Source organism: Mustelus asterias, chromosome 17 (assembly GCF_964213995.1).
Source record: "Mustelus asterias chromosome 17, sMusAst1.hap1.1, whole genome shotgun sequence".
In the NCBI taxonomy this organism is placed as follows: Eukaryota; Metazoa; Chordata; class Chondrichthyes; order Carcharhiniformes; family Triakidae; genus Mustelus; species Mustelus asterias.
This window is the reverse complement of record NC_135817.1, coordinates 16910131-16927578: the sequence shown is the minus strand read 5'-3', so window position 1 is coordinate 16927578 and position 17448 is coordinate 16910131. Positions and strand designations below refer to the sequence as shown.

At 43.4% G+C, this 17448-nt stretch overlaps 1 protein-coding gene across 3 annotated transcripts in view; it reads right to left on the bottom strand.

Annotated features, from left to right (window-relative positions):
• The window catches only part of slc9d1 (solute carrier family 9 member D1), a 67123-nt gene that overhangs the window by 24416 nt on the left and 25259 nt on the right, over window positions 1-17448 (bottom strand). The window contains exons 7-10 of one of the 3 annotated variants that reach the window (XM_078232333.1): window positions 16021-16065; window positions 14100-14286; window positions 9863-9980; window positions 4011-4206 (exon numbers count right to left, since the gene is read on the bottom strand). In XM_078232333.1, coding sequence (XP_078088459.1) covers window positions 4011-4206; window positions 9863-9980; window positions 14100-14286; window positions 16021-16065 — 546 coding nt within the window. The remainder of the gene's footprint in view (window positions 1-4010; window positions 4207-9862; window positions 9981-14099; window positions 14287-16020; window positions 16066-17448) is intronic. The other 2 variants (XM_078232334.1, XM_078232335.1) reach the window with 2 other exon arrangements.

Genomic DNA, 17448 nt, shown 5'->3' with positions numbered 1-17448 from the left:
CACCAATATCGAGAATTGAATACCACACTTCTTCTCTCTCTCTGTATACTCTTACACTGCGGGGTTACCATATCTACAAACATGCTATCCACGAAGCTCTGAACCTCACGGATGCTTCGCAGTGACATCGGCTGCTGATCAAGTTCCAAAACCAGAAGCTCAAACTGCTGCAACCAACAACACTTATAGAATCATAGAATCCCTACAGTACAGGAGGCCATTTGGCCCATCGAGCCTGCACCGGCAACAATCCCACCCAGGCCTATCCCTGCAACTCCATGTATTTACCCTCCTAATCCCCCTGACACTAAGGGGCAATTTATTATGGCCAATCAACTTAACCCGCACATCTTTGGAGGGTAGGAGGAAACCCACACATTTCCTGCACAAATGGTTGTCCAGGGCATGGGGAATGCCCTGAAGTTCCAAAAAGCACAGGTTTGTGCACTCTAGAGGTCGAAGCAGCCTGCTTATCCTGTTAGTTACTGAACACAAATTGACTGGGCACTAGAAATCTCATGAGGACACCAGATTGGACTAATTAGCACTTTTGGATGAAGACATTTGGAAATACTTTGGCTTCTTCTCTTGCATCTACTGGGATCCATTATTCTTAAGGATGGAGATGTTAACGGTAACTTCTCTTGGTAGTTGCCTTATTTTCCACTATTTTCAATTGATCGAATAGCTGCTGGATGATGGTCGGCTTTTTGTGTGTTTTAGCACTGGGCAGGATTTTCCAGCCCATTCCGGCGGCGGCAATTTCCGGTTCTGTCCCACATGGTAGGACGGGCGAGCCAAGCAAAACACCAGAGACATCGGCAGGTGGCCAATGGTGAGCCACCTCCACCACTGGAAAGCACACCGAAGGGGAACCAGAAAATCCTACCCCACGTCTTAAAGCCTCACTAGGTTATGTTATCCAGAGAACAAAGAACAAAGAACAGTACAGCACAGGAAACAGGCCCTTCGGCCCTCCAAGCCTGTGCCGCTCCTTGGTCCAACTGGACCAATCGTTTGTATCCCTCCATTCCCAGGCTGCTCATGTGACTATCCAGGTCAGTCTTAAACGATGTCAGCGTGCCTGCCTCCACCACCCTACTTGGCAGCGCATTCCAGGCCCCCACCACCCTCGGTGTAAAAAACGTCCCTCTGATATCTGAGTTATACTTCGCCCCTCTCACCTTGAGCCCGTGACCCCTCGTGAACGTCACTTCTGATCTGGGAAAAAGCTTCCCACCGTTCACCCTATCTATCCCCTTCATAATCTTGTACACCTCTATTAGATCTCCCCTCATTCTCTGTCTTTCCAGGGAGAACAACCCCAGTTTACCCAATCTCTCCTCATAGCCAAGACCCTCCATACCAGGCAACATCCTGGTAAACCTTCTCTGCACTCTCTCTAACGCCTCCACGTCCTTCTGGTAGTGCGGCGACCAGAACTGGACGCAATACTCCAAATGTGGCCTAACCAGCATTCTATACAGCTGCATCATCAGACTCCAGCTTTTATACTCTATATCCCGTCCTATAAAGGCAAGCATACCATATGCCTTCTTCACCACCTTCTCCACCTGTGTTGCCACCTTCAAGGATTTGTGGACTTGCACACCTAGGTCCCTCTGTGTTTCTATACTCCTGATGACTCTGCCATTTATTGTAGAACTCCTCCCTACATTATTTCTTCCAAAATGCATCACTTCGCATTTATCCGGATTAAACTCCATCTGCCACCTCTCCGCCCAATTTTCCAGCCTATTTATATCCTGCTGTATTGCCCGACAATGCTCTTCGCTATCCACAAGTCCAGCCATCTTCGTGTCATCCGCAAACTTGCTGATTACACCAGTTACACCTTCTTCCAAATCATTTATATATATCACAAATAGCAGAGGTCCCAGTACAGAGCCCTGCGGAACACCACTGGTCACAGACCTCCAGCCGGAAAAAGACCCTTCGACCACTACCCTCTGTCTCCTATGGCCAAGCCAGTTCTCCACCCATCTAGCCACTTCTCCTTGTATCCCATGAGCCTTAACCTTCTTAATCAACCTGCCATGTGGAATAATAATAATAACAGGAATAATAATTCAGAGATCACAAATTCAAAATCCACCATGACATTGCAAATTCAGTTAACTTCAGTAATAAGTGACAATGAAGCTGTCAGGGTGTCATAAAAATCTAACAGGCTCATTAACATCCTTTAGAGAAAAATACCTACTGCCCTTACCTTGAATGGTCGACACATCATTGTCACCATAGTCTAACAAGTCGATCAGTTCTATCACTGCTTTATCAGAGGAACATATAAAGGTCAGACACACCTACATTCTAATAAAATAAAAACACCACCTCCTGGTACACACTGATACACTCACTACTAAACCAAGGTTTGTCTTCCAGCTGGATGATCATTGAGGAATAAGAGACGTGTTGGACTATGACATTACAGATTGTAGTGCTGCTGATGGCCCACAGCGCCTCATGAATGCCAGTTTTGAGCAGCTAGATCTGTGCTTGTGCTACGCCAAATCACACAGCAGCAGTGTCACGCAACACATTGTCATCTGTCCTCATTGTGAAGATGCAACTTTACCTTCAGAAAGATTTTGCAGTGGTCACTTCTACCAATGCTGTGATGAACAGATAATCCGCAAAACCTAAACTGGCGATGGGCATCAAGTAGGTTGCTGTGTGTTGGTCTCCTCACAATTTGAAGAAGGCCGTCCTGTAGCCATATCCTTCAGGACTCGTCCATTCGTGGTACTAACAACACATGCACAGTAGACATTAAATGTTTCCCACCCAGTGTATTCTTTGTGCCCTTGATTCTCTTATTGCTTCCAAACAATTCAATGTGGTGTTGATATGTCAATTAAGAGGCAAAGCTTCATGGAATGCTCATATTGAGGGCACCTGTGATCACACCCACCTGTGTAACATAGTCAATTTCCATTTGGAATACAGAATCTGCCAAGTAGCTGTGACCAGACAAAGCCACTAACAGAAGTGTGTTTCTCACATCAGCCTGAGACAATGAAGTTCAGCGGGAAAAAATATTGATATAAAGTCAGAAAGATAGCGACACAGCAACGGGGGAGATCATGAGACAGACACAGAGACACAAACAAAGCCAGAGAGGATAGAGAGAGAGGAGAGAGGGGTTTCAGACAAAAGAAGTGAGGGGTGGCACGGTGGTTAGCACTGCTGCCTCACAGCGCCAGGGACTCAGATTCGATTCCTGGCTTGGGTCACTATCTGTGTGTAGTTTTCACATTCTCCCAGTGTCTGTGTGGGTTTCCTCCGGGTGCTCCAGTTTCCTCCCACAGTCCAAAGATGAGCGAGTTAGGTAGATTAGGCATGATAAATTGCCCCTTAGTGTCAGGGGAACTAGCTAGGGTAAGTGCATGGGGTTATGGGGATAGGGCCTGGGTGGAATTGTGGTTGGTGCAGACTCTATGGGCTGAATGGCCTCATTCTGCACTGTAGGAATTTTATGATTCTATGAGCAAGTCCCAACTGATTTTGATCAGGAAAACAAGATAGTTCTAGATCAAGAGCAAAGTGTGTGCAATCTTTTATTTTGATATTAAGAGGTCTTGCATGCCTCCTTTACACTTTGCATGTTCTCCTTTGATCTGAAAGCAAACACGGTGCAAAGGGTAAAGATTTGTGAGGTCTGTGGTGAGGTACAATTCCAGTAGGAACAATTAGTACAACGTGTTGTTGGAGCAGATCCATGTTATGGAAGAACTGTTTTGTTTGGGGTTGGTGGGACCAGTTTGTGCCAGGAGTGGTGGGATTTCTCATTCATATACACACAGTTCCAGAAGAAAACATGACTACATGAAAGGTAAGATATACTGCTCTAGAATGTTCAAGACATGTGGCTCTGGATGAAAGATTTAGATTGCATGACTCTAAATGGAAGTTTTGTACCGATTTCTATCTTTTCCAAATCAAGTACCACAATGCTATAACTTGATTCAAAATAAATATATTATTACCATTAACATAAGAAAGATAAATGCTGAAATTCCTAGGACAAGTTTCTCTCTATTTCCTTTACCCTCTGAGTGCAGTTTTCTGTAAAACGGTCCAATGAGATAAGTCTTTACCACAAGAGACATCAGAAGAATTGCAGCCAACGAAAACAGAATGTGACCAATAAGAGCGAAAACCCGCAGTATTTCTAAAATTATACTGTGGAAAAAGAAAGAAAGGCAAAATTGTGAAAACATATCCCAAAATAATTTGAATCATGATACTGAAATGTGCAATAGATCATTTCTAGTTTGGGGTCTTATTTTTCAGAAAACAATCTTTAGCAGCTTAAAATATTTTAATCTGTCACTTGTTCAGCTTCCATGTGATGCATTGAATATTCCATGGGAGCGAATCACCTGCAAAGGCAACATATTTAGGTGTGGTCACACAGCCATAAGTATCCATACTTTATAAAATTTCCGCCTGCTCTGGGTTCCTTGCTGTTGATATTGAAGGCAAAGTTTTTGCTGCTTTTCATCGTAGAAAATGCCTCATTTGCAATTAATGCTTTCGTTTATTCTGGTTCACAGTCCATGTGGTGAATTGGCTACCAAATCTCCAATTTCAACCTAAATCAATCGGTTCTGTCCGAGCCAAATCCACCTCAAACAATGAGCCAAACCATTAAAAGAGCTTTACAAGCTAGAGCCATAGGTCTTGGAACTCCTGTCCTCATAAAGTCAGTAAGAAGTCTCACAACACCAGGTTAAAGTCCAACAGGTTTATTTGGTAGCACAAGCTTTTGGAGCGCTGCTCCTTCATCAGGTGAGTGATGCCAAATAAACCTGTTGGACTTTAACCTGGTGTTGTGAGACTTCTTACCAGTCCAACGCCGGCATCTCCGCATCATGGCTTATAAAGTCATGCATCATCCGTTTTACTGTAAGTAGTGCGATAAGGTTTTAATTCTGGATGAGCATATATCTATACTCCACTTTCTGGGTGCATCTGGACAATGGTGTTGCTGAAACTTTTATCTGTTGTGAGTGGAGTATTTGAGCTGACAGAATATAAGACAGCCAAGAGAACAAAGTAGAGAAATATCCAACTTCTGGCATCTGCTGATGACAAATCCCACAGCATTTTACTCACTGTCTGCCAAACTGTCAGCATTGTCTGATTTCTGTCAATAAGCTAAGATGTGATAATCATTTAGCTCAAGAGTTTTCACAAAATACACCTATATTTGGAAACATCTCAGATTTTTATCAACTGAGGCTATGTAGTCTATTCTCTGTATCTGATCAAAACCTTCTGATCACAAATCGTAACCTGTGTGAAAACTGCCCCCGAGGTCTACAAGTGCCAATGTTACCAGCTCTGTGCAGGCAAATGTATAAATAAAAACTCTCCCCACTGGAGCACATCGAAACAGTTCCCTAATCTTTGTGGTATTTGTGCAATGGGCCTTGCCCAAATAGAAGCAAATCATGGAATGCATTCTTGAATGGATGGGGCATGACGCTCTCTCCAAGGTAAGGAGTAGGGTCAAGGCCTTCTGACTATCTGAATATTGCAAGAAAGGTAGTTGAATCCTAGCTAGAGTAATCCTTTACTAGCAAGAACAGTAAAAGCCCATGAAATCCTGACAGTAGAAAAAGGTTTCCTTCCCACTTAAAAGAAGAATCTAAAGAGTACGCTGGTGTCTGAGTCATTAAGATTTATTTGGTTTGGCACCATGGAATATGGCAAGACTATTGACAATGGTTGTGCCCTGATGCTGATGAATATAGACATTGTGCAACAAACAAAGGCAGGAGGAAAAACAACCAGTAGGAGGAGAAAGCAGACAGAAAGACTGAAGTGGGAAGAAACAAAAAGGTAGGTATGAACATTGGAAGCATAATTGGCAGTGAAAAACTGGCAGGTTTGAGATAATGCACATCAAGATAGAGACAGAGAAACTGCAAGGTTCAGGTTAGGCAAATACATATCCAGCATTTGCAGGGGGTGGCACAAATCAATAACACTTCTCTGATGCAGCAGAGATAATGAAGAAAGAAACAGCCTCTTAGCTGACAAATACAAAGACTATGTTGGTGAGTGAGGGGACCTGATAGTCGCAGCGTTCTGTCCTGAAGATTGTGGAAACACTGAACCTTTACACTGCAGAAGACCATTCAGTCCATTGAGTCTGCACTGGCTGTCTGAATTAGCATTCTAGCTAATCACACTTATCCCCACAATCTTTTCTTTTTCTTTTCAGACAGCAATTCAATTCCACTTCAAATGTCTCAATCAAACCCAAGAATAATACGACAATTAGTATTATAGAGTCAGAGTTTTTACAGCACAGAAAGAGGTCCTTCGACGCATTGTGTCTGCACCAGCCATCAAGCACCTATTTATTCTAATCCCGTTTTCCAGCACTTGGTCCATAGCCTAGTTTGCGATTGAAGTGCTCATCTAAAAGCTTCTTGAATGTTGTGAGGGTTCTCGCCTCTCCCATCTTTTCAGGGAATGCCCTCCAGGTTCCCACCAGCCTCCAGGTGAAAGAGATTTTCCTCAAATCTCCTGCCACTGACCTTAAAATCTATGCCCCTTGGTTATTGACCCCTCAACTAAGGAGGTCTACCCTTTCTATGTCCCTCATAATTTTGAACGCTTCAATCAGATTCCACTCAGTCTTCCCTGCTCTAAAGGAAAGCGCGACAATAAGTAATCAAAACTTTCAGGTTCATGTCACAGAATATGAAATTGCAGATTATCAAGAAGGTTTTAGAGCCTACAATTACACTTACAAGATTCTAGCATTAAAAACTCAAGCAATCTTTCAAAATTCGCCATTACAGCAGTAGGTTCCCCTATAAGAGCACAGAGAGATATTACTGAATCATAGAATCCCTCTTAAATTTTGCTCCATCTATTTGTTATCATGCTTTTCTTTCTCCTCTTGCTGCCTTCTGGTATATAATTCTGCCGTCGTCAGTCGTTCAATCTTTTGAATGACACCCCTGAGAAACCACTAAATGCACTCTCTTCTTTCTGGTATCCAGCTCTGTGGCCTTTAGGGTTGCCAACCCTCCAGGGTTGGCCAGGAGTCTCCAGAAATTGAAGACCAATCTCCAGGACACTGCTGTGTGCAACCCAGGGGAAAAATCATCAGGACATTAAAAATATTTTTTTTGTCATTTCCTTTGAAGATTTCTCACCAGGTATAAGAATATTGAAAGTGGGAAAAGGGGCTGTTTGGCTGACAGTCAAGCATTATCCAATTGGATAATGAGTCTTTTTGCTTTCTAATTGGCATAGGAAGGCTGTACATCACAAGCATGGAAGTGTTGGCCAACTAATGGCTGGAACATGGGAACAAATCATGTGATAAAACATCCAGAGATTCATTTAATCACAGTTAGCAACTCCACTGTCCTGCACTCTCTCCGTTACTTCCCTTTAATCTCGAACTTAACCCTTGGGTATTGCAATGGTCAGTATCACTCAAACATCTCAATTACACCCAGAGCCCAGATGAACAGAAGATGAATTCAAACAGACCTTGGGACCAATGGCTGAAATGATTCAAACTTATACAGTGAGGTTATATGTGAGATTATTCACTTTGAAAGCAAAAACAAGGCGACAGATTACTAGGCTATTGAGTTGGATGATCAGCCATGATCTTAATGAATGGCGGAGCAGGCTTGAAGGGCCAAATGGCCTCTTAGAAACATAGAAAAACTACAGCACAAACAGGCCCTTCGGCCCACAAGTTGTGCCGAACACATCCCTACCTTCTAGACCTACCTATAACCCTCCATCCTATTACGCTCCATGTACTCATCCAGGAGTCTCTTAAAAGACCCTATTGAGTTCGCCTCCACCACCACTGACGGCAGCCGATTCCACTCGCCCACCACCCTCTGTGTGAAAAACTTACCTTTAACATCTCCCCTGTACCTACCCCCCAGCACCCTAAACCTGTGTCCTCTCGTAGCAGACATTTCCACCCTGGGAAAAAGCCTCTGAGAGTCCACCCGATCTATACCTCTCAACATCTTATACACCTCTATCAGTCTCCTCTCATCCTACGTCTCTCCAAGGAGAAAATACCGAGCTCCCTCCGGCTATCCTCATAAGGCATGCCACTCAATCCAGGCAACATCCTTGTAAATCTCCTCTGCACCCTTTCAATCTTTTCCACATCCTTCCTATAGTGAGGCGACCAGAACTGAGCACAGTACTCCAAGTGGGGTCTGACGAGGGTCTTATATAGCTGCATCATTATCCCCGGACTCCTAAACTCAATCCCTCGATTGATAAAGGCCAGATTGAGAAGGCCTCTTCCTTCTCCTCTTCTATGTCTCTATACCAGACATCTCCTTGTGCAAGTCATTGAAACATAGAAGATAGGAGCCTTTCGAGCCGGTTGCACCATTCATTATGATCATGGCTGATTGTCCAACTCAATCCTCCCATAACCTTTGATCCCATTCACCCTCAGTTAGCAACTCCACTGTCCTGCACTCTCTCCGTTACTTCCCTTTAATCTCGAACTTAACCCTTGGGTATTGCAATGGTCAGTATCACTCAAACATCTCAATTACACCCAGAGCCCAGATGAACAGAAGATGAATTCAAACAGACGTCTCTTGAATGCATTCAATGTTTTGGCATCAACTACTTCCTGTGGTAATGAATTCCACAGACTCACCACTCTTTGGGTGAAGAAATATCTCCTCACCTCCGTCCTAAATGGTCTACCCCGAATCCTCAGACTGTGACCCCTGGTTCTGGATTCCCCCAACACCATGAACATCTTTCCTGCATCTACCCTGTCTAGTCCTGTTAGAATTCTCTCTGAGATCCCCTCCTCATTCGCCTGAACTCCAGCGAAAATAAACTTAACCTCGTCAATCTCTCCTCATACATCGGTCCCGCCATCCCCAGAATCAGCCCGATAAACCTTCGCTGCACTCCCTCGAGAGCAAGAACATTCTTCCTCAGAAAAGGAGACCAAAACTGCACACAATACTCTAGGTGTGGCCTCACCAAGGCCTTGTACAATTGCAACAACACATCCCTGCTCCTGTACTCGAAACCTCTCGCAATGAAGGCCAACATACCATTTTCCTTCTTTACCACCTGCTGCACCTGCATGCTTAACCTTCAACGACTGGTACACAAGGACACCCAGGTCCCGCTGCACACTCCCCTCTCCCAATTTATAGTCATTCAGATAGTAATCTGCCTTCTTGTTTTGCTTCCAAAGTAAATAACTTCACACTTATCCAAATTCTACTGCGTCTGCCATTGATTTGCCCATTCACCTGTCCAGACCATGCTGAAAGATCTCATGGAATCTGGAAAAAATCTGGAATTAAGAATCTACTAATTCTTAATCTAATGAAACCATTGTCAATTGTCGGAAAAACCCATCTGGTTCACTAATGTCCTTAGGGAAGGAAATCTGCCGTCTTTACCTGGTCTGGCCTACATGTGACCCCAGAGCCACATCAATGTGGTTGACTCTCAACTGCCCTCGGGCAAATAGGGGTGGGCAATAAGTGCTGGCCAGCCAGCAACACCCATGTCCCATGAATGAATAAAGTAACTCTACACATCTACCATGGCTAATCCATGTAACCTACACATCTTGGGACACTAAGTTGAAATGTACCCATATTTCTGCCATGGTAGATACTGTCTGACCATTGACTTCACCCCTCGAAGGAGATTCTTATTTTGAAATTACTTTGCACCATCACATTCAGAGTCTGACTGGAAGGACAAAGTGGTTATACTGTTAAGAGGAGAAAACAGTTAAAAATCATGACAAGCAACATTCAATTATACGGGTATCTGCTAATTATACCTGTTAGAAGCACTACTGCCCGCCTGGGTTAGAGTGGGCATCACAGCAATGAATAAGCTCAGCTGAACATCCTGCATCACCAGCATTCCAAGCAGCACACTGCTGTAATCCACATCTCCTATTCAGCAACAGAAAAAGAAACTGAAAGCTGTGCCTAAACCATGGGCAATAGTTAGATGAAATGAGTGGGCCCACTGGAATCATGTTACAAGGCAATGTACATTCAATACAGTGTAATCAATACAATACAGTGTAAAACACAATGGGAATGAAGAGAACTTTAGGGCAACAAAAATAAGCACATTCCCTCGATTTTCAATGGCAGCATTTTTTCCTTCAATGATCCGCACAGGTTCCCAAATTGTCCTCTCTCTCTCATTTTTGAGGGATATAGGCTGTGAAACTGATGATCCAACTCTCACTTTCTTTCAAGAAAATCAGCAGACCTTGGACTTGAATTTTCAAATCAAACTCCAAAATTTGCAACTAATGTTCAGAAAATAGGAAGTCATACCTAGACAAGCCAAGAAAATCTTTGACCCACTGTCGTCGGGAGTGTAAATATTTTGAATATGTCACTTAAAACAGTTATGCTGAAGCCAAGATGAGCAGGGAGTGTGGTTTCAGACAGACAGTATTAATAAGTTCAGATAAACTTGTCATATCTCGCTTGCTAGAATCAGAGGGTAACTCCAGTCGTCATGGTGCAGCACTCTTAACTAAATAAGATTTGAAATTGGACTGCTTTCTTTCTGAAATTCAATTTTTAACATTTACAATACAGAATTATAGTTTCCACCTAAAATCAACTTCACCTTGCCGCAAACACAAGTGTAAAATGCCAATGTAAAATATGTCGGAACATTTCCATGGAAATTAACTGGCTGCCAGGAATCAGAGCTGTTGTTAGTCAAACTGGATATCAGAACTTGTGTGATTCCTGGCTTCTGGTGCAACAGAGTCAAAGACTTGCCTCTTTGGGTTCCTTCTGAAAGCCTGACGAGCATCCCCATTCAGGTCACTTTTATTTATTAGTGTCACAAGTGCGCTTACATCATCAGTACACTGACTTTACTGTGAAAATCCCCCAGTCGCCACACTCCGGCGCCAATTCGGGTACACGGAGGGAGAATTTAGCATGGCCAATGCACCTAACCAGCACGTCTTTCAGACTGTGGGAGGAAACCGGAGCACCCGGAGGAAACCCACACAAACATGAGTTGAATGTGCAGACTCCAAACAGACTTCAAGCCAGGAATTGAACCCGGGTCCCTGGCATTGTGAGGCACAAGTACTAACCACTGTGCCACTCCTCAATCTGTGTCCAGCAGATGGTTCTAAACTCCCACTCGAGAGAGATTAAAACTCAAGACTGGAGAAGGAGCAGGTCAGTGGCAGGCAAGTCTTCAGAATGATTTCATTGCCTTGTTGGTTCCAACCACGTAGACAGGATCAAATCGCCCCATGTCGAAGATACAAATCAGCTTGAAGTAGATTTTTATCTGCCCAAAAAATGGCAGTTCCACCTGCCTCTCTGATATTGCAGCAATCTTCACTCATTGGGTGGGACTTTACAATCTCACTCGTCCTGAAACCATATAATCCTGCCTGAGGTCAACGGACCTTCCCATTGTCCACCCCTCACCCACTCAGATTCCCATGGCGGGCAGGGCAATAAAATTCCGGCCATTATCTTGGATTCAGGGGGTTTATCCACGCACATCAGAATCCAGCTAGTTTCCTGCCACAAACAGGGAGTATGCCAATGATACAGGGAAACACCAGGCACTGCTGCAGTATCCAAGGATGTGCCAAGGGTCCTTAAACTGGTGAAGAGTCTCCAGAGGCCAAAGCCTACAGATAGAGTCATAGAGATTTACAGCATGGAAACAGGCCCTTCAGCCCAACTTGTCCATGCCACCCTTTTTTTAAAAACCCCAAAGTTAGTCCCAATTGCCCGCATTTGGCCCATATCCCTCGATACCCATCTTACCCATGTAACTGTCTAAATGCTTTTTAAAAGACAAAATTGTACCCACCTCTACTATTATTCTGGCAGCTTGTTCCAGACACTGTGAAAAAAATTGCCCCTCTGGACCCTTTTGTATCTCTCCCCTTTCACCTTAAACCTATGCCCTCCAGTTTTAGACTCCCCTACCTTTGGGAAAAGATATTGACTATTCAGCGGATCTGTGCCCCTCATTATTTTATAGACCTCTATAAGATCACCCCTCAGCCTTCTATGCTCCAGAGAAAAAAGTCCCAGTCTATCCAGCCAATCCTTCTAACTCAAAACTTCAAGTCCCGGTAGCATCCTAGTAAATCTTTTCTGCACTCTTTCTAGTTTAATAATATCCTTTCTATAATAGGGTGACCAGAACTGTTCACAGTATTCCAAGTGTGGCCTTACCAATGTCTTGTACAACTTCAACAAGACGTCCCAACTCCTGCATTCAATGTTCTGACCAATGAAACCAAGCATGCCGAATGCCTTCTTCACGACTCTGTCCAGCTGTGACTCCACTTTCAAGGAGCTATGAACATGTATCCCTAGATCTCTTTGTTCTGTAACTCTCCCTAACGCCCTACCATTAACTAAGTAAGTCCTGCCCTGGTTCAATCTACCAAAATCCATCACCTTGTATTTATCTAAATTAAACTCCATCTGCCATTCGTCAGCCCACTGGCCCAATTGATCAAGATCCCGTTGCAATACGAGATAACCTTCCTCACTGTCAACTATGCCACCAATCTTGGTGTCATCTGCAAACTTACTAACCATGCCTCCGTATTCTCATCCAAATCATTAATATAAATGACACATAACAGTGGACCCAGCACTGATCTCTGAGGCACACCGCTGGTCACAGGTCTCCAGTTTGAAAAACAACCCTCTACAACCACCTTCTGGCTTCTGTCATCAAGCCAATTTTGTATAAATTAACTACCTCACCCTGGATCCTGAGAGATTTAACCTTATGCAACAAACTACCATGCAATACCTTGTCAAAGGCCTTGCTAAAGTCTATGTGGACAACATCAACTGCACTGCCCTCATCTACGTTCTTGGTTACCCCTTCAAAAAACTCAATCAAATTTGTGAGACATGATTTTCCACTCACAAAGCTATGCTGACTGTCCCTAATCAGTCCTTGCATCTCTAAATGCCTGTAGATCCTGTCTCTCAAATTTCCAACAACTTACCTACCATAGATGTGAGGCTCACTGGCCTGTAGTTCCCAGGCTTTTCCCTGTAGCCCTTTTTAAACAAAGGCACAACATTTGCCACCCTCCAATCTTCAGGCACCTCACCTGTGACTATCGATGATTCAAATATCTATGCTAGGGGACCCACAATTTCCTCCCTAGCCTCCCACAATGTCCTGGGATACATTTCACCAGGTCCCGGGGATTTATTTACCTTGATGCGCTTTTAAGACTTCCAGCACCTCCTTCTCTGTAATATGTACACTCCTCAAGACATCACTATTTATTTCCCCAAGTTCCCTAACATCAGTAAATACTGATGTGAAATATTCATTTAGGATCTCACCCATCTCTTGTGGATCCTTAAGAGGCCCTACTCTCTTCCTAGTTTCTCTTTTGGTCTTTATGTATTTGTAGAAATTCTTTGGATTCTCCTTTGCCTTATCTGCCAAACCAATCTCGTTCCCCTTTTTGCCCTCCTGATTTCTCTCTTAACTCTACTCCTACACCCCCTATACTCTTCAAGGGATCCACTTGATCCTAGCTGCCTATGCATGTTATGTACCTCCTTCTTCTTCCTGACCAGGGCCTCAATATCCTGAGTCATCCAGGGTTCCCTACTTCTACCAGCCTTGCCCTTCACTCTAAGAGGAATGTGCTTACCCTGATGGTAAGTGTGTTGTGCCAGAATAGAGGGAGAAATGGCCTGCTGGATCCTCTCCTTCCATTTGTGGCAATCAGGGCTATTACTGCCATACAGCCAGCCTGCAAACATCTTTCATCACCAGAGCAAGAGTGGTAATGGACAGGTGAAATACTGGGCTCCATCTCCTCCCAACATCACATGTGGCAACTATAACAAATGTAACTATTAGCGCCTCCCCATCATTTCAGAGTGTCTTTCCGTTCCTCTTCCAGCTCCCACCCATAAATATCTCCCACTCCTCAATATGAAGGGTGATTCAATATAGATTTACAAATACACGACCACCCTAGATTCATATGGCCAACTGCTTCCTTTAACATTTACCTTCTTTTTCTCCTCGAGCACCAAGTGCAAGGAATCTGGATACTAAAGGAGTACTTGATAAAGACAAACATGTAGAAATAAAGATACTTTGTGTTGGCCTGATATTCAACAGGTGTCCCCAGAGTAGTCCAAATACAACCATCAGGACTGTTATATAACTGGTTCCTTGCAAGGAAATCTTCCATACCTAAGAGCAGTGAAATGTAAAACAGTGTACTTTAAATTAATATTCAAAAATATTAAGCATTGATGCTATAATACTCTTTTCTTAGTATAATTAAAGACAGAAATACATTCAGGAACGTGATTCTAAAGTCAAACTACACAAGACATCAATCTTCCCTGATCAGAAGATGACCTGTTTAGCACTGAAATGGCACTGATCACAGCACAGGCACAACCAACATCAAGTGAGGTAAAGGTTCAGTAAGTTGGGACAAGTGCTAAAATGATGTCTGGCTTAGATTTCAAGAGCCTGAAAAAAAATCACAAAGAAATGAAGAGTTCCACAGGTTTGGTGCTCCTCCTCTGCATGCTCGCTGTTGAATTTAAGATTCACACAGAAAGTAAAAAGGGCAAGCAAAGCGATGTTCCTGCTGCCAAGGTGGAACAAAGAGAGGAAGGTTCAGAGAACGAGTGACTACTGTAATAACAAACAGAAACTGGGAAGAAGAGAACTATGCCACAGTGTTTACAGTAAAGCTTGCAAATAAAAAAGGGGTTCGAAGAGCCTCCTAGGCAGGAGCAACATTATCGTCTTGGGTACACATCAGCTTTATAGTGTTGAAATTTGTTGAGAAAACATTCTAATCTAATAGCCTAACTCTTTGAGGCTATTTCTGTGCATCAGGAAATATTCTACCCGACAGATAATTGGATTTTGAGTAGGTTGTCCCATTTGCTACAACCTTCCAACATTTGCTCAAAAACTGCTTAGATAACTCTGCATTTTTTTCTTGCCATTTGATTAAAATAGTAGCTGTGTCTGTTCTCTTAGAAGAGGAATATATCGCGAAACAATTAAGGAGGCAATTATGAGAGTTCTTTATACGTGTGGAAGGAGTGATGGGCTAAAGATGAATTATCTACCAGATGGACTATTTGTGAGGCGGTACAGATTTAAGGTGAGTTGGAAAGAAAGCTGTGATGGAAATGGAGATTTTATTGATTTTAGCAAGGTTAGCAAAATTTAAAAATTATTAATTTACTTTGATCAATGCTTGGTAGCTGAATGATAATTTATCAACTATAGGGCGGTATGGTGGCACAGTGGTTAGCACTGCTGCCTCACAGCGCCAGGGACCCGGGTTCGATTCCCGGCTTGGGTCACTGTCTGTATGAAGTTTGCACATTCTCCCCGTGTCTTCGTGGGTTTCCTCTGGTGCTCCAGTTTCCTTCCACAGTCCAAAGATGAGCGGGTTAGGTGTATTGGCCTTGCTAAATTTCCCCTTAGTGTTAGGCGGACTTGCTAGGATAAATGTATGGGTTTATGGGGCTAGGGTCTGGGTGAGATTGTGGTCGGTACAGACTCGATGGGCCGAATGGCCTTCTTCTGCACTGTAGGATTCTATGATTCTAACTAATGGATGGCCAGAAAACCCATTCTTAACTGAAGCTATTACTTACATTTTTCCAAAGTTCAGTATATACCGGTACTTTTAAAACAAAAATGGAGACTGGGAGTCAGCAAACCAGGAAAGTCTGAAAATCACTCAGGTGGCATTCAGTCCATGGTTCATTGATAGCTTGCTCAGATGTTTTTTCTAAGAGTAATTGGCGATTTCATAGAAACTAATACTTTGATCCTCTCAGCCTTTGGATCAATAGAGGCAGAGCCAGACATTATTAGCATATATGTAGAAACTGACCAGGTTTCTGGATGGTGAAGAGACAACGTGGATAGGGGAGGAGTGGAACTCACCATGGCAAGTGGATAACTCCTGGATTTCCTAAGGTTTCCCACCACCTACAGGGCACAAGTCAGGAGGAGTCTTCACTAGCCTAGATAGTTGCAGCTGAAAACAAAACTCAAGAAGCTTGACACCATTCAAGCAAAAGCAACCCATTTGATCAAGTGGGCATTCGTCACCTTAAACATTCACTCTCTCCTCCCAGTCTGCTGTGGCTGCAATGTTGACCACCGACAGGATAATAGGCCAATGCTTCTTCAACAACACCTCCCAAATCTATGAAATCCATCACCAAGAAGGAAAAGAATAGCAAGTGTTCCTTCAGGTTCCCCTCTAAGTTACATGCCATCTATACATTGCTGCATCTTCACTATCACTATTCTGGAACATTAACAGCAATTTGAGTGCATCTTCACCAAACAGACTGCAGTGGCTCATGAACATTTTAGAGAAAGGGTGTGTGGGAAGAAATGAAATGCTGAGGATGGTGAACTTAATTTGTTGAAAGGTTTTGTAATATCGAACTGGCTGGGTAGTTTAAGGCACTGTATCCAGGGTGCTGCCTCCTCTGGAGGGATGGGTTCAAACAAACATTAGTTGTTGCTGCTGGAATTAGTTGCTAATATGGATTTGTAAGAAAAGCAATGAAAGCAGGACTCCGTGTGGGACAGGGTACGTGCAGCTGAATTTTGGGTAGGGTGAAGTTTGAGGATGAAGACTGGAAGGACAGCAAAAGGAATATCAGAGCCAATGAGTCTGGAGATGACAACAGAATGGATAAAGCTTTCAGCAGGGAAGATGGGATGGAGGTATCACAGCAGTACAATCTTGAAGATGGGAACTGTGTGGGAACTGGGTGAAATGTGAAAGGGCTGAGCAGGATTATGTGGATTTGCATGGCAATTACACGTTGTGCAGCCAAACCAGCAGGAGTTGGTATTTATCCCATGGTAGTCCTGATCACACGTGCCCTCTCTCGTCCTCAGGCTCTTTACCCTGTTCCTTCAACCACCGATCAAAAGCGATTGTTAACTGTTAATATGGATCTGTTTAAATCGTTAATTCTGATTGCGCATGTCACAGTAGGAATTCAGGGTTGCTTTGAATCTTTACACTTAGTAACAACTCTGGTCATTAGGAGGATGGGTTAGCTATGCTGACCAAATGGTTAAGTGAGTTTGAGCTGTTGCGTTGAAGTGCGAGTGTAGCACGGAAGATGGCATTTGGGGCAACTATTGGAATTGAGTTGGCAGTTTGAGCCATGGTTGATGCAAAGTAGGGTGCCAAGTTTGAGTTCAGAGTTGTAATGCCTAAGGCAGTAAAATGATGGTTGTTTAGGACGAGAATAGCATAATGGGTGGTTCATAGAGCAGTTATTAATGGAATAGGATATAAATAAACAGAGAAGGAAGGGAGTGAATAGTGAGGTAAAATGCTTG